Below are 22,501 nucleotides of genomic sequence, written 5' to 3'. Positions count from 1 at the left end.
GTACACGGCGCCGTGCTGACTGCTGTCTCCTTTTGTAACGCGCTGTGCTGAAAAATGCAAAAAGGCACAAGCACGCGCGCTCTGTGCATGCATGTGTGTGCGCGCAGACCGCGGCATCGACCCGCAGAGGCCAGAGAGCAGGACCAGACACAGACACAGAGTCCACCCAGTCCGAGTGCCCGAAAAGCGAAGTCCAGACAGGCCGAGGTCCAGACGCGCACATGGGAGAGCGAGGGAGCCGAGAACGCGAGAGTACGCGCGGCCACCGCCACGGCCAACTAGTGGGGAGCGAATGCACGACCCCGCCAGGCCAAAGGGTTGGGGAGAGAAGAGAGTACGGACGGCGGTTGTCCGCAGCATGCGGGATTTCACGGCTACAAAGGCGAGATCTCGGAGGACGGGTAGGTGGCGGAGCAAATGACCGCCGAAGCCACATCCTGCAAAAAGGAGCGTAGAGGGTGAGTCCTGCAAACGCGAGTCGGCTATGAACAGACGAGAAGGCCACTGAGTGCGCTATGAAAAGATTGAGTGCGCTGACTACACTTAACTTAGTCCGTGCCGCCTACTTGCGCTCGGCCTTGGACTCGGGCCGTCTAGCCCAAAACCGCTCACATCGTGCGGCCATATCTTTGGCAGCCAGCTTGGGCGGCGGCAGCTCGTAGCTGCTGAGTACGAACGGAAGATTTTGTCCACGTATGTTCTTGCCGAGCTTGAACTCCTCCACCAAGCTTGGATCTGGAGGCACGAACCGGCGCTGCGCGCACGCCTCAGCAGTGGTTCTGTCGGTGGGGATTTTAAAGTCGAAAGGGTTGTCGAGGCATTTCGCCGGATCCTTGTAGTCTGGTCCCGGCGGCGAGGGTGAGGGCCGCGGCGACGAGCGCTTATTGCGGAGGGCGTCGCGCGCGTGACGTCCAAGTGCGGGCAGGATCAACTTCTCGACCGCTCCCTCCCTCTTGACGGAGTAGTTCAGCTTGCGAGCGTAGCCGCTCAGCAGCTCATGCAAGTAGCAGTGCAGCCCGTCGGCCGAGGTGGCCCAGCTCATGTATGCGTGTGCGTTGCGCACCATGCGCTGCAGCCGCGGCTGCACGGCGGGTGCCACCGCCGCGTGCAACAGCTCACCAAAGTTGGCCCGCGTCGCAAGGAGCAGGTGCACGCCGTGTCGCAGCCCGCCACAGACCGCCTGGGAGTAGTGTTCGGCGTCTCCGGAGAACTTGACGACCAGCGAGTTGGAGCTGAGGAAGGGCACGAGACGGCACGTGTAAGCGCACGGCACCGATGCTGTGGGGAGCAGCCGGTACTTGAACTGCTCCTCCGACGGCACTGTCACGTTCAGCTTGCCTCCTACCTTGATGAGGTCTTCACGGCTTGCCTGGACTTCCGCAGCACGAATGTCGGCGCCCTCCCAGGCGTCGGAAAAGGCGGCGTCGATGACGGGCGAACCGTGAGCGCTGGCGTTGACCAGCAAGAAGCGGGGGTCCACAAGCTGACGCACGCGGGGTTGGCCGTCCACGAGCTGTGTCAAACCATTGCCATCCCTGTCGGCTCCAGCAGCGTAGCCACATCCCCCCATCATCCAAGATGAGCCACGCCAAAAGGCAAGGGGGCGTTTGGCCTCCCACGAGATATCGCCTGTGCCATTCGTCAATCTCTTCTGTGCTGTGCTGGGTCCACAGAAGATAGTCGGCAGCGCCAGGCTGCACGTTTCCTCCGACGTGCCCTTTGCAAAGAGCGGTGGCCGACCAAAGCAAGCGTCGGCGGTCGGGGCGGCGCGGTTAATCCAAGGAGCATCCCCAAACGTAGAGGCAAGCTCAAAATCGTCCAATGGCGCCACTGCGGCGAGGGACAGTAGCATGCGCTGCATCGTACGGGCGTGACGGCCGTACTCGTGACCCACCGTGACAAAGTGTACGCGACGGCCGTGCACCGCGGCATACATCCAGTGTTTGCTGTCCACATAGTCTGCGCCGGCATCAAATTTGTTGTCAAGCTTCGAAGTACCAAACGAATACTGGAGCTGCGCTGGCCGGATCGAGCGATCGGCCCACTTGTGGAGGTCGGATCGAATGACATCACGCAGCTCGCATGACTTGCCCCCTTGCCTTTGGGCGCATGCGCCAGGCTCAAGCGAGACGGTGTTGTCGTCAAGCAGTGGCCACATTCGGACATCGGATGCACGCATGGAACCCCAGCAAGTGTGCGTGGCTGTAATCAGGAGCATGGTTCGCAAGCGGCCCAGGAGCACGTGCATCAGAATGGGAGTCTCCTTCCGTCGTCTTTGGCCATCGACGGCGAAGAGGGAAGCACGGCGGTCACACGCCACAAGTCGTGGGGAAAAAATGGCAGTCACAATTCCTGAATCGCGCTAAGCGGTGGCCTTGGCCGCGGCCGGGCGCGCGGGCTTCTTGGCGGCGCTTCTTGAGGCGGCTCTCGAGGTCGGCGAGCTTCCGCTTGCCCCCCGCCTCGTCCGGCGCGGCCGGCAGCACCATCTGGAACTCCAGCCAGGTTGTCGATGTCCCCGAGCGTGGTCGCCTCATCGAAGGTGCCGGTCTCCGTCTCGCGCCGGAGGAAGTAGTTGACCTCGTGGGAGAAGCCCGGGATCTTCTTGACGACCTGGTCCAGGATCTGTAGCAGTCGTGGGAGGTAATGAGTGGGAGGTCCGCCGATGGCGGCCAGTAGCGGGTGTTGGGGGGGGAGAGATCCGGCCAGGGGCGGGAACTATGTCGCGCGCACCTTGACGAGGTCTTTGGGGTGGACGATGTACCCCCTGATCTGGTACTGCACGTTCGACCAGCCCGGAGCGCGCACATATTTCTTGTTGGGCCGCTCCATTTCGCACTTGTCCTTCTACGTCTCACCCTGAAAGTCGAGAATCCGGTTCCGCGTCACATGCTGCGGCAGGTACGTGTTGATGCACCCCTGCGCCTCGGCCATCTCGTACATGCCGGCCTGGAGCGCGTCCTACTCCGACGGGAACTGGGGATCAGGACGGGCCCAGATGGGGAAGGGGAGGGGGGGAGGCTCACACCCGCAGCTCCTTGTCGTAGCCCATCTCGACGAGGGCGACGCCGGTCAGCATGACGGTCACGCTCACTTGGTTCTGAAGGAGGCGCAACGCGGGGTCAGGAAGGTGAGAGAGGGCGGCCGTGTAGCGGGAGCGCACCTCCTCGACGATCGTCTCGCCGAACTTGGAGTCCTTGAGCTTCTTGGACGCCTTGCCCGGCGTCTGGTTGCCGCCCGGCGTCTCCGCCATTTCGCCCTGTGTGGACAGAGGTGCGTGGGGCGATTCAGGAGTGCCTGGGACGGCGGTGCAGTATGGGGGCTGCAGGGCTGCTCACGAAGTACGCGCGTCCCTTCTGCGGGGTGCTTGCCATGGTGCTGCGGTGCCGAGCGGCAGAGAGGCCATGCCCAGGGTCAGCCATGAGAGGAGGCTTTTTCCATCCGTCCACCTGTACCTACTACCTTCCCAATCAATCAATCAACACCGCGTTGTGGCGCGCGAAAGAGAGAAGGAAGGAATCGAACAAACCTAAACGATCGATGGGTCACTATCAGCCCTTGGTACCAAAATCCTGAGGGGACCCTGCCTCTCCTCCTCCCACCCATCCCGCGTTTGGGTTGTCTTTTTTCTTTCTTTCTTTTTTATTTATTTACCAGCCCTTGGTCACCGTTGGTCCACCCTTAACAGAGATAGAAGTGTTTGTTGTACGCGAATGAATCTACTACTAACCGGAGCAGCATTGGTGTTACTTGCTCATGTAGATTCCATGCTGATTCCTTTATGTGTTTTTTCATAAACACACCTTGCGGTCATCCGGTGACAGATTGCGGTCATCCGGTCATCTGTCTGTCAGTCCGGCCCTCACGCCTGCACCAGGCGCCTGCATGGCGAGCGACTGGGAGTGTCCCATCTGCATGCTGCCCTTCGTGGACCTCATCCACGCGTGCGGAGACTCCACAGGAGCTCATCTGTTCTGCGCATCCTGTCTCACGAGATTCACCGGCAGCGGCTGCCCTCTGTGTCGACGTCCACTGCCAGCCAACCCCATCCAGTCGCACGCGGCGGACTGGGAGCGTCTTGAGACATGCACGCACTGCCACAGCGAGATGACACGCCGAGAGCTGCGCTCCCACCAACCCGATTGCCCTCAGCGGCCGATGTCCTGTGCGGCATCTCTCGAAGGCTGCGAGTGGCGTGGCCCACAGCAAGAGAAGGTGGCCCACGAGCGCAGCTGCATGCGATGTGTCTGCAAGCAGATGATGGCAGCCCGTGACCGGAAGCTCAATGAGCTTCGGCAGGAGACCGAGACGCTGAAATCGCAGGTGACGTCGCTCAGGGCGCAGCTGGCTGCACGTCCAGCGGATGAAGATCGGCAGCTGCGGCAGTCACCCGAGGAGCAGGACCAAGCTGCGCGAGCCTCGCAGGCTCTGGGCTACGTCCTGCTCCAGGCCGTGCCCAATGTGGCGACATTTCTCGTGAGCGAACTTAGCCAAGGCACGGAACGGTACGGCCATGCAGAGGTCGTACGTGCAGGTCGCGCCCTCCACGCGATCTCGCATCTCGTTCGAGAGCGCCAGTGGTCAGAGAGAGCCACTCTCGAGCGGGCCGGGGTAGTCGAGGCTGTGCTCCATGCCCTCCACCGCTCTGTGCAGCAACTGCGTCGTTTGAGAGGGAATCAGTACGGCGAGCAGTCCACGTTGCAGAAGAACGCCTTTGACGTGCTCGGCTATTTCGACCTCAACCGCGGACAGGTGCACCGCGTCCTCGAGCTGTACACTGTCTTCCCTCGCCGGAGTGAGGAGCAATTGCCACTCACCGTCACGGCGGATGCCCTCAAGCCAATGTACGACTGGCTATGGGACAGTTGTTTTGGGATGTACGACTATTTCGAGTCCCCCTCGTCTCTGGCGTTGCTGCCTGCTAGCTACCTGGTCCGCGACTTGAACGATTTCGGAACGCTGGTAGGGAGCCTGCCCTGCTTCGTGTCTCGATCGTTGGTAATGCATGCCCACAGTTCAGAGGCAGGGCTGCGCGCTGCACAAGACGCGGGTGCAGTCGAGGCCCTCTGCGACGCCCTCTACAGAGCGGAAGACGGCGATGGTATGCGCGACAATGGCTGGTTCGGCCTTGAAGCGCTGGCGGAGCTTTGTGGCCGAGGAAGCGAGGACGCGTTCGGGCGGATGGTCGACGCCGGTGTGCTGGAATACTTTGTTCAGGCGCAGCTCAATCAGGGAGGAGAGCCGCAGCCCGAGTCCATCTTATGGGGCCTGATCGGCGGCAGTCAGGGAAGACAGCATCGTGCGCAGCAGCTCGCAGTTCAACTGGGCGCTCCCGCCGACTGGCTCGAGGAGATAATGACGAGGGAGGGTGTGTTGTGAAAGCTCTCTCTCTTCTCTCTCTCTCTCTCTCTCTCTCTCTCTCTCTCTCTCTCTCTCTCTCTCTCTCTCTCTCGCCATAGTATTTCTTTCTTTCTCATTTCGTCTCTTGTTTTCTCGCGGACCACGCGGTATTTTCCGAGCCGGTAAAGTCTGCGCCAGTCCACGCCCCCTTAGAAAGAAAGAAAACACTTTCCTCAAAAGGGAGGGATGAGAGGACGGCACGCCGCCACCACACAGGGATTTTAAGGAGAGTGGTGCGTTCAAAAATTCTTTTTTCACACGACACCGGGTTCGGGACTGGCACGGAAGAGAAAATTCTTTTTTCGACACAGACAGTCCCGCGCATCAGCCGAACGGAGGCCTCGACCGCGTGGCAAGCTCTCGAGCATCTCGAGCAGCTCGCCGGTGTCTCGGCGCTTCTCTGACACGCTCGCGCCACCTGTCTGCTCGAATGAGAGCCATCACGGCGCTCGCCTTCTTTGCCGTCGTGGCTAGCGGCCTCATTCTTCTCCTACGCGTACAGTCGTCCACCGCCGCTCTGGACCGCGAACGACGCCTTCTCAATGCACCGACCGCCGCTCGGAGCGAATCGTCGGAGCTGGCCGAGCCGCAAGCAGCGGGAGGGCCGTCAGCGGGAGAGAAGTCAGCGGGAGAGCTGCCAGCGGGAGGGCCGTCAGCGGGAGAGCTGCCAGCGGGAGAGATGTCAGCGGGAGAGCTGCCAGCGGGAGAGCTGCCAGCGGGAGAGCTGCCAGCGGGAGAGGCTCCTGCGGTGCAGCCAGTGGGAGCTGTCAGTGCCGACGCACTGCTGGAGCTTCAGCACGTGTGGGACTGGTCGAGTATGGCCAAGGAGATGCTGCAGCCCTTCACCGTCTTCACGCGAGAGATGCTCGACGCGGCAGTCGCAACCTGCTTCGACAACGGCACGATGTACTGCGCCCGCGCGCAGGTCAGTGAAGGGCACTCGCGGCAGCTGGTCTGCCCCTGTGCATTGCGATGCGCCTGCTTCCAGCATCGTAGGACGGGCCCACACCACGCACTCACAGAGCCGTCCTTTGACTTGCGAGAGGTCTCCGCAGGTGCACCGCGGCAGCCTGTACCTCACCGACTACCGCGCCATCTTCTTCGACCGATGGTACGCGCCAGCGCGCGTGATGCCGCTCCTCGACGCGCTGCGCTGGCAGTCGCTGCCCTACCCCGCCCCACGTGGAGACCTCTCTCGGGCCTTTCTCGGACCGTTCTCGGACCTTTCCCGTAGGCACTCGCTGCCCGACATCGACATCGTCTTTGCCGCCGTCGATGAGCCGCGCGTCAAGATGCTCGTCGAGGAGGCGCAGTGGACGAGGACGGTGGGCAAGTACCCGGGCAAGGTCGCCGGGGCGGTGAAGCTGCCTCCGCCCATCTTTTCGTCGACCGTCAATCGGGCGCACCACCACCTCCCGTGGCCAGACTTCTCTACCTCGGCCGATCTCGGCCGATCTCGGCCGATCTCGGCAAATAGGCGCACCACGACCTCCCGTGGCCAGACTTTTCGTTCTACACCCCGCGCAAGGAGCACAAGCTGCGCACGCCGCCATGGAGCGAGCTGCACGGCGAGATCGCCCGAGATCGCACGAGATCGCTCGAGATCACCCGAAGATGAGTCTATCATCGGCGCTGCGTCAGTCGCGGGGCGGCCGCTGGGAAGTAGCTACTCCACCGGCGGGTTGGAATGCATTCGATGCTAATGAGTCAGGCAAGATGCTGCGCCAGTCGGAGGGTGTCCGCTGGGAGGACAAGATCGAGCTCGCGATGCACACGGGCAACGTCGGCTCGCCGTTTCGTAAGCGGCTTGCGGCGGCGGCGGCGGCGCACCCCGACTCGATGCTGGTGAACGAGCTCTTCATTGGCGACCACGGTGAGATATAGCGCCGAGATGCAGCCGAGATGGAGCCGAGGTGCAGCCGAGGTGCAGCCGAGGTAGACATCGCAGTCCCTGCGAGGCTGCTGCGAGGCGTGTCCTTCCCACGAGGGCGTGCTTGCGCGAGCCCAGGCAAGATCAAGCAGACCTGCCGCGAGCTGGGGCTGCACACGCAGGGCGGCCACCAGCAGCACAAGTGCTTCATGCGCTTCGAGGACCAGTGCTCGTACAAGTACCTGCTCAACTCGGCGTCGATCGGCTACGCGAACAAGTTCAAGTACCTGCTGCTCTGTGGCTCGGTTGTCATTTACGTGCAGGTGTGCAGCGCCTCGTCTCGGCCAATCTCGGGGAATCTCGGCTCATCCCGTCCTCCCTGGCTGGCGCGTGCAGGACGGGATGCAGCACAAGGAGTTCTACGAGCACGGACTGCTGCCCGGCGTGCACTACGTGCAGGCGGCCACTGCAGACGACGTGCCCGCCATGGGAAGGGAAACCGCGCTGAGGCAGAGGCGGTGAGAGCAGGTGGCGACTGCAGACGACGTGCCCGCCATGGTGCGCTACCTGCGAGAGCACGACTCCTACGCCCGCGCGGTCGCGTCTTTGGGGCGAGCTCGGCGAGGTGTGCACAGCGCCTCTTCACAGCTGGCGGTGTGAACAGGTCGCCTCCGCGGGGCGAGCTCGGCTCGCGGCGCTCGACGTGCGCGCGATCGCCGCCTTCAACGCCGAGCTCTTCACGCAGTACGCCGCCAAGCAGCGCTTCAGGGTGAGGCCGCTGCCGGGTGCCGCTGCGGACCGACACTGCGAGACGTCCCGTGGAGCAGCGCCTCTTCACGCCGTGGCGCTGTGAACAGGCGCCGTCCGGATCGACTGCGAGGACGACCTGTGGCGGCACTATGCGCGCGACCCGGGCTTCCTTAAGCACTTTCGCTCCGAGGACAACGCCACGTGCGTGCGCCCAATCTCGCCGCCCTTCCGGCCTCCGGGGTGGGGCGGGGCGTACAACGGCTCAAAGGTGCGCCAGCAGCAGTAGGCAACCTGCTTCCAAGGTCGGACCCCTCTCTCCACGCCCAAGCGACTGGCGGCAGGAGACGTGGCTCAGATCCGCACAGGGGCTGGGGGACGCGCGCTCACTGAGACACACAGTGACCCCTCCCCCCCCCCCCCCACCCCACCCCCACCAAAGGTGCGCTGCGTGGCGTCGCACGACCAGCGAGCCGGCGCGCAGCCCCTCTTTTGCACGCCCGGCGCGGTCGTCGAGGAGGACCAGAACCCGGGCGATAAGACTCTGCAGCACCGGGTCATCACCACCACGCGGAGCGTACAGCCCGGCACCAGCTACGCGCCCTTCTCCGAGTTCCCGAGTGCGGCGAAGGACGGAATCCCTTGGACTATGCTGTGACCATGTGAGGGCTGAGGGGCCGGGCCGGTGCCACTTGGTCGTACGAGAAGTGTCCCACAAAAAAAGGTGGTGACGATATAGCATATACGTAACGACATATACAAATCAGTGTTGAATATTTACCGGTATGAGACCGGTATTTGGTGATATTTTGATTAGTTTTGGAGTGGTATGGTATAGTGGTATGCGAAAGTGGTATGCGGGGTTTTCATTAGTTGTAGCGGCTGTCGGTGTGGTCCCGGGGGCGAAACCATGCAAAAGTGCGGGTATTACCCGGGTATACCCGGGTTTTTCCAGGTATACCCGCAAAATACCCGGTATTTTGCCGATTTTGCCGATTTTGCCACCAAGAAGGCACTCCGACTCGCTTTGATTTCCGTGAGGCAACTGGTATCCCGTACCACTTTTTGATTAGTTCAGGCCTAGGGTTTGATTAGCCAAAAACTCCCATACCGGTAAATATTCAACACTGATACAAATTTATGTGAAAAGTTCTTATAAGATAATAAGAACCGAGGTGCGGTGACGCATATGTTACCTGCCAAGTGAGCATTCAAGTGACGTTTGTGGAGATTATTCGAGATTTGAAACGACAAATTTCACTTTTCAGCGGAGAGGTGCCAGACCTGATCTTAGAATCGCTCGGGCGCCCCCAGCTTCGAGCGCACACACACACACACACACACACACACACACACACACACACACACACACACACACACACACACACACACACACACACACACACGCTGCCCGCCGCGGAGATGACAGCCCTCATGATCTCGGCGCTAGCGGACACCGAGCTGTCGTCATCTACCCGACAGGCAGCCGCGGGGTCGGAGAGCCCATCGTCTACACGGCGGACCCGTCTTCGTGCCGGGGGGCACGCCACCTAGCCTTCGACCACAGGGGGCGTTTGCGGCGGTAACACAGAGTTTTGTTTTTTGCGGCGGTCACGGTCACTGTCGGTCAGAGCGCGGGCACAAAGTGGAACAAAAACAACCCTGTCTTGCACGTCTCGCGCGCGCGTGAACAGGGCTCCAGGCCCCAAATTACGTGTGAGTGTTAGAGTTGTTTGGTATTGCTAAAAATCTCTCTCTCTCAAAGTGGCGGCGGACACCTCGTCAATAAAATAATTTGAAACGTCGTCGAGCGCGAAAGTACTAAGTAGACAAACAAAGTAGTGAGGGAACAGCCTCGGGGTGAGCGACGCGTAGTGAGCGAATCGCCGGGGCGGGCGCCTGGCGGCTCCGCGGAGCTCCTTTGGCTCGGCGCGGGCGCGAGGGCGAAAAAAAGAAATTTACCCCGAGGCTTTGCCTGCGCTCGGCGGCCGCGCCCAGGATACAAGTGCGCACACTTAATGATTTTCGGCCGGCCGCAGGTCGGGCTGGACGCGGCTGTTTCGGCCGGCGGTCGGGGTCGGACACCAGCTTTGTCGGCGCGTCAGCGCCGAAGAAAATTATGGATACGAATCTCGAACTTCTATTTACTCCTTGAGGTTCCCTCAGGCCCGCCGCCGCGCTCGCTGGACAGCGGCCGTGACTCACCTGCTTCGGGCGCGCTGCTCCTCGGGGATGGCGAGAAGCGGCAGAGAGAGATGATGCTCATAGATGAGCTAGCCCCAGATGCCCCGTTTGCCCCACTGCGGCGCCGCGCTCGTGCCGGCGTGCGAGTGGGTACAATGCACCCCCTCGGCCGCTCGCGGCCCGGAACGCATCGGGAGATATTCATTCGTATACGTCAAGACGTGCTCAGATGGCACGTAGTAGAGTGACTGAGCGCGTGGCCACTCTCCACCCTCGATTGCGGGTGCGGCCGCGGCCGCAGTGGTGTAGGCGGACAGTAATGATGCCGCGCGGGCGGAGTGGCGGACACGAGGACGCTGCCGTCGGACGAGGGGTTGCTATCATACGCAAGCACGAGCCGTCGGTGACGCGACGGCGTCATCACCGTTGGCCAGCATAGAAGCGCGAAAACCTGCCCGTGTGTCGGATGCGTCCCCAAACTTGTAGCGCTACATCTTTGGACACACACCGGCGGGCGCTTTCGAGGCGACCGGCAGCATTTTTTCTAGCCACATGGACCTTTTTGCGGCACGATAGCTGGGCTGCAACATACGTGTACCTACACTCGACTACAGCTACGACTGCAACGGCGCGCAGCGCCGAAGAAAATTTTGGGGCTTCTCGAGCGGCGGCCGGTGTGGACGCCGTTGTTTCGCAGCTCGGTCGGGGGGGGGCGCCCCTGCGTTTCCCTGCGGTCGGTCGAAAATCATTAAGTGTGCGCACTTGTATTGTATGTCTGAACGGCTGATCGATCCCAGCTGGCCAGCGGGCACCTCGGGAGAAGCTGATCATGCCCAGCCATCCTCATCCCCCGAAGCAGCTGTGGCCGCGATCTCAGCCGGTCTCGTGACCGCCCCGCCTCGGCAGGTGCGCGTTTGAGCGAGGCCGTCCCGCAGCGCACACCGAGACGGGGCCGGTCGCGGGCAGCGCCACTTTCCGTCAGTCTTTCGCCGCGCTCCGGCCGCTCCTTTGCTCCTGGCCGTCACTTCCCAGCGGCTTTGCATTCCCCCAGCGCGCTGTCGAGGCTGGCAAAGGGGAGGACGCGCGCAGCGCTGCGCCGCAGGCGCTCCGCCGGTCAGCGCCCGGCCGCAGCGCGCAGCGCAAGGCTGGGCGCTGGCCGGCTGATACCCCGTAGGGCCGCCGGAGGCTCTTTGGGCCGACACAGTCATGCCGCCTTTCGCCCGCAGGGCTCTCCGGCCTGCGGACAACAGCGCGCTCTCGCCGGCGCGCTCTCGGCCATACGCGAGCAGGCCCCCTCGCTCTCGCTCCCCCCTCGGCATCGCACGCAGGTGAAGCTCGGACGGCGGCATGGGAGGGGCGAGGCACTGCCGTTCCACTCTGACGGCAGACGGGCTGCGCGAGAGCGACTACCGGGAGCGCGCTTCGGCTCCTCCCCGCCCCCGCCCCCTCCGCCCCCCTCCCCCCCGCAGCTCTGCTAAGTGCTCCCGCTCCGGAGTGGCTATGATGACGGTGTTTGTTTGTTGTGCAGCTTCAGTCTGGATCAGTCTGTGTGAGAGAGAGGTGTTTTGTCTGTGTGCGCGTAGCGTGTGCGGGGGGGGGCATGACCGCCTTAATCTTGTGGCACGACCGCGGTAGTGATACGAAGTGACAGCCTGTGGTTAAACTTAAAACGCCCTCGTTCACCGCCGGGTCGTCGAGCACTTACAGCGGAGCACTTGGAGCACTTGGAGTGCAGTTATTTGCCGCACGCCCATGCAGGACCGGGGAGCTCAGAAGCGCACCCAGTGGCATATAATTTCTTCTTTGGGCGGCGGCTCGAGGGCGGCGGGCGTCATGGTCGGACGGAGCCTGAGCGAGGACGAGCGCTCGGCGGAGCTGCTGGCTGTTGTGCGCGGGCTGCAGGCGTTCTTCTCGTCGCACGGCCGCGAGGCGGTCTTCCCCGACCTCTCCGATAAGGTCGTGTACGGCGATTACCGCGTCGCGGGTGCGCGCGGACACCAGCTGCTCGAGACTGTCACCGCGGAGATCAACACGTGCTCCCACATCAAGTCGGGCGCGTGGCCATTCAAAAAGCCGGAGTCGGTCCGCAGGAGCTACGTCGGCGAGATCGGGTTCAATGTCGGGCGCGAGAACGAGGCCGTGTTCGAGGCATACGCCCGGGCGCTTGAGCAGACGCGGAGGAGGCAGCGGATATGGCGGCCGACGCCAGCCCTGCTCCGCTCGGGGAGCGCCCTGCGACCGCGCACAACGCGGGCGCGAGCGCCGCGAGCGCTGAGGCGGGCTGCACTGAGGCCGGCGCGGCGGCGGTGGCGGCGTGGAAGGCGGCGGCGGTGGCGGCGGAGTCAACGGCGGTGGCGGCGCTGGACGCGGCGGAGGAGGCGGCAGCGGCAAGGGGTACATTCATCGAGGAGGAATGGGCGGCAGCGCAGGCGCAGGCGCAGGCGGCGGGGGCGCTGGCGGTGCGGCTGTGGGGCCTGGCGGCGGCGCAAGGAGATGCTGACGCGCAGTTCGGCCTGGCCTTGCTGCTCTCGACCGGAGGCACGCTCTCGACCGGAGGCACTCTCATCTCCCACGGATACGTCAACCTGGATTACGTCGAGGCGGAGCGGCTTTGCGGCTTGGCGGCGGCGCAAGGTCACGCGCAGGCTCGATTCGATATGTACGACTGCTTTTGCCGTCCGCGCGACGGAGCGGCCCGACCGCTCGGCCGCCGTCAAAAGGACCGCGCGGAGGCGCGGCGGTGGTTGGGCCTGGCGGTCGCACAGGGGTGCGCCGGGACGTGGCTCCCTACGGAACCGCGGTATCTCTCTTCCTTGGCGCTCGCCCAGCGGGAACTCGCCCTCATACTCTACGAGGGCCTCGGCGGCCCCAAGGACCACGCGGAGGCGCGGCGGTTGTGGGGCCTGGTCGCATCACCTGACGATGGGCGCGACTTGTGGTACCCCGCCAACGGAGACGCGCGTAGGCCCACCTCCGACTACGGAGACGCGCACTACTCCCTCGGTCTGATGTGCCAGCGCGGCGAGGGTGGGCCTAGCGATGAGGACGAGGCCTTGAGGCACTTTGACCTCGCAGTCGCTCGTTACTCGTACTCAGGGGACCTCGGCCTTCAGTTCGAGCGAGCAAGAGCCGCCGCCGCCAACATTCGTGACGCCCGGGTGCGCGGTGGGTTGGAATCTATGGAGGAGTGTTGAGGCACAGGCGCACAGCAGTTACAGTCGTGTCGCCCCCGCCCCTCTCACTCTCTCTACTCTCCTCACACTGTTGCCATTGTGCGAGAAACAAAGCTCAAAGGACGAAAAATGTGAGTGAATTCACACAACTCATAAAACTAAAACTTTGGCGAGCCAACGCAGCTCTTTAAACCTACCCATGACGGCAAAGCGTCGTGACGTGTCAACAACGCCTAGCGCGCAGCGCGAACTCGCCGTCTGAGCCTAGCGCAGCGCGAACTCGCCGTCTGAGCCTAGCGCAGCGCGAGCTCGCTCCTGTTCACAGCTGCGCAACCCTAGCCTAGCTCCATTTTGCGTTTACGTGAACAGACGCCGTAGTTGGCCGGCAAGTGTCAAAAATGTCCCGGAGCGAGGAGCGTCGCTGGCGTGATGAGCAACGGCGCGACGAGTACGGACGCGAAGAGCGGCGATGGCGGGGCGAGCCGCGACGGCGGTCGCGATCGCGCGATGAGCCGCGGCGGGATGAGCTGCGACGGCGAGGCGAGCAATGGCGGCACCATGACGTGCGGCATGACGAGCGGCGCGGCTACAACGACTCTTGGTGCAGTGGCCGCGAGCAGCGATGGCACGCTGAGCCACACGCCGCTGAGCGATGGCGCGACGAGCCATTGCGAGGCGAGCGACGGCCGCATCATGACGGGCGGCACGTTGAGCGGCGCGGCTGCAACGACCGACCAAGCATAGGCGAGCGCGAGCGCGACTTGTACGATCGGCGCGATGATCGGTCCCACGATCCCAGGCGCGACCATGACCGGCGCGACCGCCGCGGCGAGGGGCAGCCTCAGCACAGCGACCGCCGGTTGAGTCCGCCGATGCGTGGTGCGGGATCGCGCGAAGAGAGGCACACCTCTGCTGCCGGTGGTCAGCTCAACGCAAAGCAGCTCAACAGCCACATCTCAAATGCTGGCAGCACTGACGCACTGCTCACGCTCTTTGATGCCCACAGCGCGAGCTTGAACCACATCCACGCTGCGAACCTGTGGAACAAACTGGGCAAGCAGCGCATCGAGCGGCGGCACGAGGGGCGGCTTGAGCAGCTGGTGCAGCGCACGCTCGACCTGGTTTCTTCGTGCCGAGCACGCGAGCTGGCCAACGTGTCTCACGGCGTTGCAAGGTGCGGCTTGCAGGCGAGGGTGGTGCACCCGTTGTTCGTAGCGGTGGCGGAGGCGGCGGTGCGTGGCGGGCTGGCTGGCTTCAAGCCGCAGGAGCTGGCCAACACGGTGTGGGCGTACGCGACGGCGGGCGTGGCTGCGGACGCGCTGTACGCGGCGGTGGCGGAGGCGGCGGTGCGGAGCGGGCTGGCTGGCTTCAACCCGCAGGACCTGGCCAACACGGTGTGGGCGTACGCGACGGCGGGCGTGGCTGCGGACGCGCTGTACGCGGCGGTGGCGGAGGCGGCGGTGCGGAGCGGGCTGGCTGGCTTCAAGCCGCAGGAGCTGGCCAACACGGTGTGGGCGTACGCGACGGCGGGCGTGGCTGCGGACGCGCTGTGCGCGGCGGTGGCGCAGGCGGCGGTGCGGAGCGGGCTGGCTGGCTTCAACCCGCAGGACCTGGCCAACACGGTGTGGGCGTACGCGACGGCGGGCGTGGCTGCGGACGCGCTGTACGCGGCGGTGGCGGAGGCGGCGGTGCGGAGCGGGCTGGCTGGCTTCAAGCCGCAGGAGCTGGCCAACACGGTGTGGGCGTATGCGACGGCGGGCGTGGCTGCGGACGCGCTGTACGCGGCGGTGGCGGAGGCGGCGGTGCGGAGCGGGCTGGCTGGTTTCAACCCTCAGGACCTGTCCAACACGGTGTGGGCGTATGCGACGGCGGGCGTGGCTGCGGATGCGCTGTACGCGGCGGTGGCGGAGGCGACGGTGCGGAGCGGGCTGGCTGGCTTCACCCCTCAGAACCTGGCCAACACGGTGTGGGCGTACGCGACGGCGGGCGTGGCTGCGGACGCGCTGTACGCGGCGGTGGCGGATGCGACGGTGCGCGGCGGGCTGGATCGCTTCAACCCCCAGAACCTGGCCAACACGGTGTGGGCGTATGCGGCGGCAGACTGTTATCACCAAGCGCTGCTTGCCGACTGCTCGCGCGTGATCAGCGACTCGCTCGCGCGGGATCCGTCGAGGTGGAGCGAGGAGGACCGCCGTCAGCTTCACCAGTGTCAGCTCTGGCTCTCCCTGGAGCGAGGAGCAGACGCGCAGCAGCATCTTCTTCCCTCCCCTCAGCGCAAGCTCTGTCGCGACGCTATGGTGGCGACCATAGCTCGGCCGTCAGGCTTGCAGCGCTCCGTCGCGGCTGCCCTCGCCGCCGTCCAGCACGGCTTCGAGGAGGAGCATCTCGAGCCGCGCACCGGCTACTCGCTCGACTTGGCGCTGCCCTCGTCACGCGTCGCGGTCGAGGTGGACGGCCCCTCTCACTTCCTGCTGCCCGACGGCCGGGGCGTGCGCAAATCCAATGGGCCAACGCTGCTCAAGCGGCGCCTCCTCAGGGCGGCTGGCTGGAGGGTGATCAGCGTTCCATTCTACGAGTGGGACGGCTTCGCGACAGCCAATGGGCAGCAAGCCTACCTGGAGAGGGCGGTCGCCCCGCTGTTGGGCTAGTACTGTGCACACTGACTGTTCTCAATTGGGCGGCTCCCGTGGTGTACCTTTGTCCTCGTGGACGTGCCTGTGACCTGTGTTAGTGCTAATTAATAGTGGCCCCCCAGGGAAAAAAGAGAATTTTACGCACGAACACGTCACGCAAGCTGTATACGTGAAGGAGAGCGAAATGGAATGGTACACCCCACGTCACGCTCACGGCTGCATCGTTGTCAGCCGCATTTTCGTTCGTTGCTTACGACGCTCATCATGAAGTTCTGCTTGCGTTCTTTCTACAGACAATGCTCAATGGTGGAGTGTTTGTTTGGAGTGTGTACACCCTACCTACTCATGAATAGCTTCCTTATTCGGGGGACGGGGCGGTCCTCCCTTTCTTTTTTGCGACCACCGCATCGAGAGTCAAGCACGCGAGCCACCTAGACCCGCCATAAAAACGGTATGGCGGTAGAGGGCTCTACTGCCGCGGCGCCCCTGTCGGTGCGAAGGCGCCCGGCGGCCGCGCGCTTGGTGCCCACGTCGACCGGCTGCTCTCGTGGCGCCGAGGCGTACCGCTTCGGTCATGTCTCGCGCGCTGCGAGGTGTCTTTTGGCATGTGAGCGCTGGCGAGAGACGCCAGCAAGCTCGCCTTCCTTGCCTGCGGCCGCGGGCGTGCGGGCGGGCCCGCCAGGCTCGGCGAAGCTCGGCGCGGGTCTTCGAGCTCGCCGCCGGCGACGAGCCAGCATGGCTCGTCGCTCGACGGCAGCATGCCCAGTATCCTCTCGGCATTCTGTACAGCATCGCCAAGCTCTCTGGGAAGGTCCGCAGGGCCAGGGCGGGCCGTATCGGGCGCTATGGCGCGCTAGGGCCGCCTAAGCGCCTAAGCACCCTAAGCACCCCCCCGCTTAGGCCGCTTAGGCGCTTAGGCGAGTGACGGCCGACTCCCCGGGGCCTGGCGTGCCTCCGCCATGGGCTGAGCGCCTGGGAGAGCCACTCAGCAAGTGGTGTGCGAGCGTGTAGCCTTTAGCGTGCAGTCGGCCTAATACGAGCTTTCCGCAGCCCTTAGCTACAAAGACGGGTTTCCCGCCATGGCGGCATGAGTTTTCCCGCGTACGACCTGGTCCTCGGCACACCGGCTGGTGTCCGAGATGGGGCCTCCGGCTGGAGGCCATCAGATAGCGGCCCACAGGCTTGTGGGTTCGCGCGAAAATTGAATCGAAACGAGGCAAAACGCCCACACCGCAAGCCGCAGAAAACTAGAGCACCCGCACCAGCGAGAGAGGGCACACAGGCCACCAAGCCGCCGCGAGGAGACCAGAGAGGACAGAGGCGCGAGCGCGAGAGAATCAGCAGCGCGTGCGACGCCAGCCACGAACATTACACGAGAGCCGACAGCCATAGGCGCAGTGCGATGCGACACTGCGATGCGATGGGACATGGAGATGAGGGGCAGGGTGACAGCGCAGAAGCAACAGAGAGAATAGGGCATGAGTACCACGGCGACCGGGATGTAGGCGGCGCGGAACGGCGACGGACGGGCGGGGGCGAGGCGGCGGCGGCGCGACAGGAACCAACGAGGATAGAAAAAGAGAGACACGGGCTGCGCCGCGCGGCGAGGAAATCGAGCAGAACGCGACCGACGCGACCCGTGAGACACGAGGAGGCGGAAGACGCCGTGGCAGGAGGCGGCGTGTCGTGGCCGCGCACCGAGATGCGCGGGAGAGAGCTGGAGGGAAGGCGCGCGCGACGAGGAGAGAGACAGAGAGGAGAGAGCGCAAGGAATATGGACCCTCGCGCGCGAGCGGAACACAAGGCGACACGGGAGGGCGGGACCGGGCCAGGGCGTACGGGGATCGACCCATCACTAACACACAGGGACACGCACACTGAACGCGCCGTGGGAGCCGGACACACACAGATGGGGACCAACACCAGTGCCCACACCACAGAGGCCCGCAGACGCCAACACCACAACATGAGCCAGACCGACTCGCCCCGCCCGACACACACGGGAGATGCAGTTGAGAGGACGTGGGACCCCACTTATAGTTTCGATGAACACTCCCGGATATCAAATTTATTTTTTCGATGGTTTTCTTTTCTCCCAGCGGCGGGCATTCGAAGAGCACACAGACACACAGCGGAACGAGATTGGATATCCCCCGCCGGCTTCGCTGATGACTCAGCGAGACGTATCTCTTCTCAACGAGTTTCTTTTCGCGAGCGTGTTAGTATTCGGCGGGCGCAATGCCGCGAGGAAGACCTCCTTAGACGACATGCGCCACAGAGCGACAGCCCGACCAGCCGCGCCAGCGCATGCCGACGCAGGATGAACGAGAGGGGTCGGGGCTGCATGCCAATCACACAGTCAACCACGAGGAGAAGGGGTCCAACACCCTCCACTTCGACACGAGGGCTGCGTCAGAGGAGAGCGACAACCCGAGACAATGTGAGGACAAGCACGGGAGAGGAGCAGAACGAGAGAGGAGCTACCAACGAGCGAGGCGTTCAAAACGACGGCGTTCGCGCGACGGCGTCCGTGAGACGCCAAAAGTTGAGAGTGCAAAGCCTTGCGATACCGCGGCACCGGACCCTCACAGACAATGAGAGGATGCTTGGGAGACGTCGGAGTGCGTGCGAGGAAGGCGACGCAGTCGGAAGGGGACGGCAAAACAGCAAGGCCGATATCAAGAGGATCCGAATATTCGCATACAACCGACCCGGCCAGCACATGGTAAGCAGAGAAAGTGACGTATACAGGAGAAAAGAAACGGGCAATGGGAAGGACCTGGCCACCACACCAAGTGAAGCGATGGCCTGCGTAATCAACATGATGAATGACCATCGCGGCGATCTTGGAGTCATCTCGGAGAGCACGACGACAGAGGACGAGAGAGCTGCAGTGATAGGGAGATGGGATCTTGAGGGGTATGGAACCAGCGTTGCCTGCGGCGAGAGGGAGGGCGACACCGACGCCGACGCCAACACAGGGCAGACAGGAGCAACATCGGGGGCGGGCACGAGCAGCGACCCGCAAAACGCCAAGCGCGGACGCGGGCGAACGAGATGTGGCGTGACCATCGTATGGAACACCGACAAACTCAAAAAAGTCGAACCAGAACAGGAGGTCGACATAATCGCTGCACGAGTGAGGAGGGTGATACTCGAAACACTCGATGGGAAACACCGAATCAGCGTGTACGGCGCGTATATGCCCGATACAGGAAAGAGCAATGACGAAATCGCCAAGGCGTGGAAGGAGCTCAAAGAAGCGATACGACACGACACGCACGAGAGGGTGCTCATCATCGGCGACATGAATGCTGTAACGCGGAAATGGGTGGAGGAAAGAGGGCGGCAAATGGGGACGGCGGACACGGAAATGGATGACCTGCTAGAGACCGAACAAATGGAGTCGCTGGGCACGGGCGTCGCGACGCACAGGGGGGGAAGGGAGATTGATCACATAATAGTCGACGCGCAGACACGAGCACGAGCAAGCGAGGCGGAGGTCATGCCAGGAGAGAAAGACGATCACAAAATTGTACACGCCGACATCATACTCGCAGAGGAGAACGCCGACGAAGGACAGCACAGGCGGATTGGAGTAAAACTAGACGACTGGGACGAGGCGGAATGGGCGACGTACGTGACTGAGACGGGGTCCATGAAGAATATGTTGAGCACTTGAGCACTGGATAGGGTCGATCCGCATGGTACGGGACCCCTCGATCGTCTCGCCCTCCCTCAACAGTAGGTTTCGGGTCGATGCCGACTGTGAACTCTTTAAGTTTTGGAGGTTCTGAGCGGGTTTGGGAGCGACTTTTGGCACTTTGGAGCGCGGGTTTGGGCCTCCGTTACCTGCCGCGTGGCAAAAATATTCTCAATATTCGAGAATATTCTCGAGAATATAGAGGGCCCAGAGAGAATATGATGCAAAGAATATAGATAGCCTATGCAGAGAAAAGCGCGCAAAGGCCAACCTCTGGCCTCGCCTCCCTCTCCCTCAGGCATTCGTGGCATCCTATGGGTCTTCCAGAGTATCGACCTCTGGCTTGTCAGCCGGTCACTTGATGACACCATGAAGTACAGCGATCGCCATCTCGCTGGCCTCTCCGCAAGGCCCCCCGACCGCGTCGAACTCATCGGCGCGGGCTCTCTCGGCTACGGGACCGGCCCCAGCTTCGGCTGAGGGCTAACAAGCTGCCGAGCCCAAACAAACAAACAAACAAACAAATCACGGATCGTGATTTCTTGTTGGTCTTCAAAAATCTCTCTCTGGGCGAGAATAACGCGCACAGGCTAAGATCCACCGAGCATGGACAGCCTCAGAATTCGAGCCCGAGCCGGCTCGCTTCCGCGACTCGGGAGGCAGGCAAGCCCGAGATCGGAAAAAAAACCGTCGGACAAGGCCTCCGAGTGCAGACTGACGGACCAGCGCAAGCAGCCATGGTCTGGTCCTGCGATTCGTGCACGCTCGACAACGCAGATGACCGACGCTCATGCGAGGCGTGCGAGGCTGCGCGGCCGCTCCCGCCCTGGTCCTGCGCTTCATGCACGTTCGAGAACCGAGGGCTCGACGAGGAGTGCGAGGTCTGCCACACGGCAAAGCCGGCCCCGACGTGGACGTGTGCGGCGTGCACCCTCCAAAACGGAGACGCGTTGACCGCCTGCGACGCCTGCGGGGCAGCCCGACCTGGCGCCTCGCCGCCGCCCGCCAACTCGACAGTCGAGTACGACGTGGTGGTCCCGGATGGTGTGCCGGTAGGCGGGGTGTTCGAGGCCCTTGTCGGCGACCTCAGCATCCCCGTCACCGTTCCACCAAACCTGATGCCCGGGCGGCGGCTTCGAATCCGAGTCGACCCCAACGCCAGCGCGGCTCTGCACCATCCGCCGCCGCAGACTCCACCGCCGCCGCCGCCGCCGCTGCCGCCGCCGCCCGCCGCGTTGCCGGCCGTCCGACCTCCCGCCGCCTCGCCTCCGCCGACGCCGCCGGACCCTCTCGCCGCCCTGCTGTCGACTCTCTCGCTCGAGAAGTGGCTGCCGACGCTCAAGGTGCCCAGGGGGGGGCTGCGGGGTCCGTCTCGCCTTGCGCTGCAAATACCGCCGGGCTCCCGCCTTCGGGCGTGGAGATACGAGGGGTAGCCTGGGCACTTGCCCCACCCTCCTCTCCTAGCCGCCTCACCCCACCCCTCCTCTCCTAGGCCAACGACATCGACGACCTCCAGGCGCCGCCTCTCCCACCCGGAAGGAGCCACGGCGATGATGATGATCCCCTCCGGCGTACCCCCCCACTCTCCAGGCCCTCTCCCTCCTCTCGCTCGACGACCTCGACGACCTCGGCCTCAGCCTCGGCGGGCGGCGCAAGCTGCACGCAGCGCTGCACGGGCAGTCCGTCGGCGCCTCTCCTCGGAGCGCGCGCAGCAGCGGTGCGTCGGCTCTGCATAGACAGTCAGTCAGTCAGTGTTACACACGCCCCTAGCACGGAGGATGGGGCACACGCACTCGCGGAACACACACGGGGGGGCAGTACGAGGCGCTCTGTGCGATCTCGGGAGAGGAGCTCTGCATGCCGCCAAGGAGATGCCGCCAAGGGGTTCCCTCCTCCTCTTCCCGACTGGTCAGCGGCTCCCTCTCAGGCGCAAGCCCGCGTCGCAGTGGCGCGACTCTGCCGCCCGCCGCCACACCACGCGCACAGGCCGGCGGCTTCGAGCACCTCTCGGCTCCGAACCCGTTCACCGCCCCCGACCCCTTCCCGCGACCCGACGGCGCCTCCTACAGACAACACCTCTCAGACACCTCCCAGACACCTCCCAGACACCTCCCGGACACCTCCCATACACCTCCCACACCTCTCAGACACCTCTCAGACACCTCCTCTCAGACACCACCTCTCAGACACCTCCCGCCGCTCCGCTCTCGAGACGCCTCCGAGAGCGCCCCGCCCCCGTCGCGCAATGTTCTCGGAACCTTCTCGGAACTCTCCTCTCGCGCAGGCGGGTCGCCCGTCCCTCCCTCGCCAATGCCGCAGCTCGACCCCTTCCCGCCGCCGCCCTCCGCGCCGCCCTCGGCGCCCGCGCCTCGGTCCTCGCCGCCATGATTCATTAATTTCAGGGAGGACTGCCATTCATTCACTCTCAGGCACCGCCCGCTCGCCCGGCGCCGACAGAACTGTCGCCGCGGCAGCTGTCGCCGACCGCCGATTTTGTGATGGTCGAGCGCCTAATGAGTAGTTAATTAGCAGTTAATTAGCAGTTAATTAGCAGTTAATTAGACTTTGCGATGGTCGAGCGCCGACCTTGTGAGCGTCTCTCTTCCTCTCTCCGAGGCTCCGCAGCTTCGCGTGGGGCCGTGTCGTAGGTGGAGCGCTCCTCCGACTCGGAGCGATCGCCCCGCGCGTCGCCTCGCCTCTCGGGCCGAGCCACGGCGCGGACTCCCCCCCCCCCACACACACACTACCTCCCGCCCCACCTCCCTCGTCGGACGTGGTTGCCACCCCTCCTCCA

At 63.7% G+C, this 22,501-nt stretch overlaps 5 protein-coding genes across 5 annotated transcripts in view; 4 read left to right on the top strand and 1 right to left on the bottom strand.

Moving 5' to 3' along the window:
- Positions 1-562: 562 nt before the first annotated feature.
- EMIHUDRAFT_453125 (hypothetical protein) lies at positions 563-3,419 on the bottom strand (the record flags this gene model as incomplete). Its single annotated transcript, XM_005760776.1, has 7 exons — positions 563-2,352; positions 2,484-2,622; positions 2,731-2,844; positions 2,887-2,958; positions 3,026-3,097; positions 3,161-3,256; positions 3,336-3,419. 7 exons carry the CDS (start codon positions 3,417-3,419, stop codon positions 563-565), a joined length of 2,367 nt encoding a protein of 788 aa, XP_005760833.1.
- A 2,795-nt stretch (positions 3,420-6,214) lies between these two features.
- On the top strand, positions 6,215-8,672 carry EMIHUDRAFT_106105 (hypothetical protein; the record flags this gene model as incomplete). Its single annotated transcript, XM_005760775.1, has 9 exons — positions 6,215-6,322; positions 6,453-6,508; positions 6,632-6,743; positions 7,126-7,270; positions 7,406-7,590; positions 7,664-7,785; positions 7,916-8,052; positions 8,125-8,285; positions 8,457-8,672. The coding sequence occupies 9 exons, from the start codon at positions 6,215-6,217 to the stop codon at positions 8,670-8,672; spliced, it is 1,242 nt and encodes a 413-aa protein (XP_005760832.1).
- A 3,911-nt stretch (positions 8,673-12,583) lies between these two features.
- EMIHUDRAFT_438333 (Hypothetical protein) lies at positions 12,584-13,496 on the top strand. Its single transcript, XM_005760774.1, is given in 2 exon segments — positions 12,584-12,794; positions 12,805-13,496. 1 exon segment carries the CDS (start codon positions 12,856-12,858, stop codon positions 13,390-13,392), a length of 537 nt encoding a protein of 178 aa, XP_005760831.1. The 5' UTR covers positions 12,584-12,794; positions 12,805-12,855; the 3' UTR covers positions 13,393-13,496.
- A 2,013-nt stretch (positions 13,497-15,509) lies between these two features.
- On the top strand, positions 15,510-16,034 carry EMIHUDRAFT_358904 (hypothetical protein; the record flags this gene model as incomplete). The annotated part of the gene is made up of 1 exon (XM_005760773.1): positions 15,510-16,034. A coding segment is annotated over one exon (351 nt), but the record flags the coding sequence as incomplete, so codon positions are not given.
- Positions 16,035-20,444: 4,410 nt separating this feature from the next.
- Positions 20,445-22,501, top strand: part of EMIHUDRAFT_106103 (hypothetical protein) — a gene marked incomplete at both ends in the record, with an annotated part of 2,785 nt that continues 728 nt past the window's right edge. Inside the window, 3 exons of the mRNA XM_005760772.1 lie at positions 20,445-20,751; positions 20,854-21,050; positions 21,298-21,424. Of these exons, the coding sequence (XP_005760829.1) occupies positions 20,445-20,751; positions 20,854-21,050; positions 21,298-21,424 (631 nt within the window). The remainder of the gene's footprint in view (positions 20,752-20,853; positions 21,051-21,297; positions 21,425-22,501) is intronic.

The sequence above is a fragment of the Emiliania huxleyi genome (assembly GCF_000372725.1).
Source record: "Emiliania huxleyi CCMP1516 unplaced genomic scaffold EMIHUscaffold_74, whole genome shotgun sequence".
Classification (NCBI taxonomy): Eukaryota; Haptophyta; order Isochrysidales; family Noelaerhabdaceae; genus Emiliania; species Emiliania huxleyi.
The sequence above is the reverse complement of the archived record's forward strand: the minus strand, read 5'-3'. Positions and strand labels throughout refer to the sequence as shown.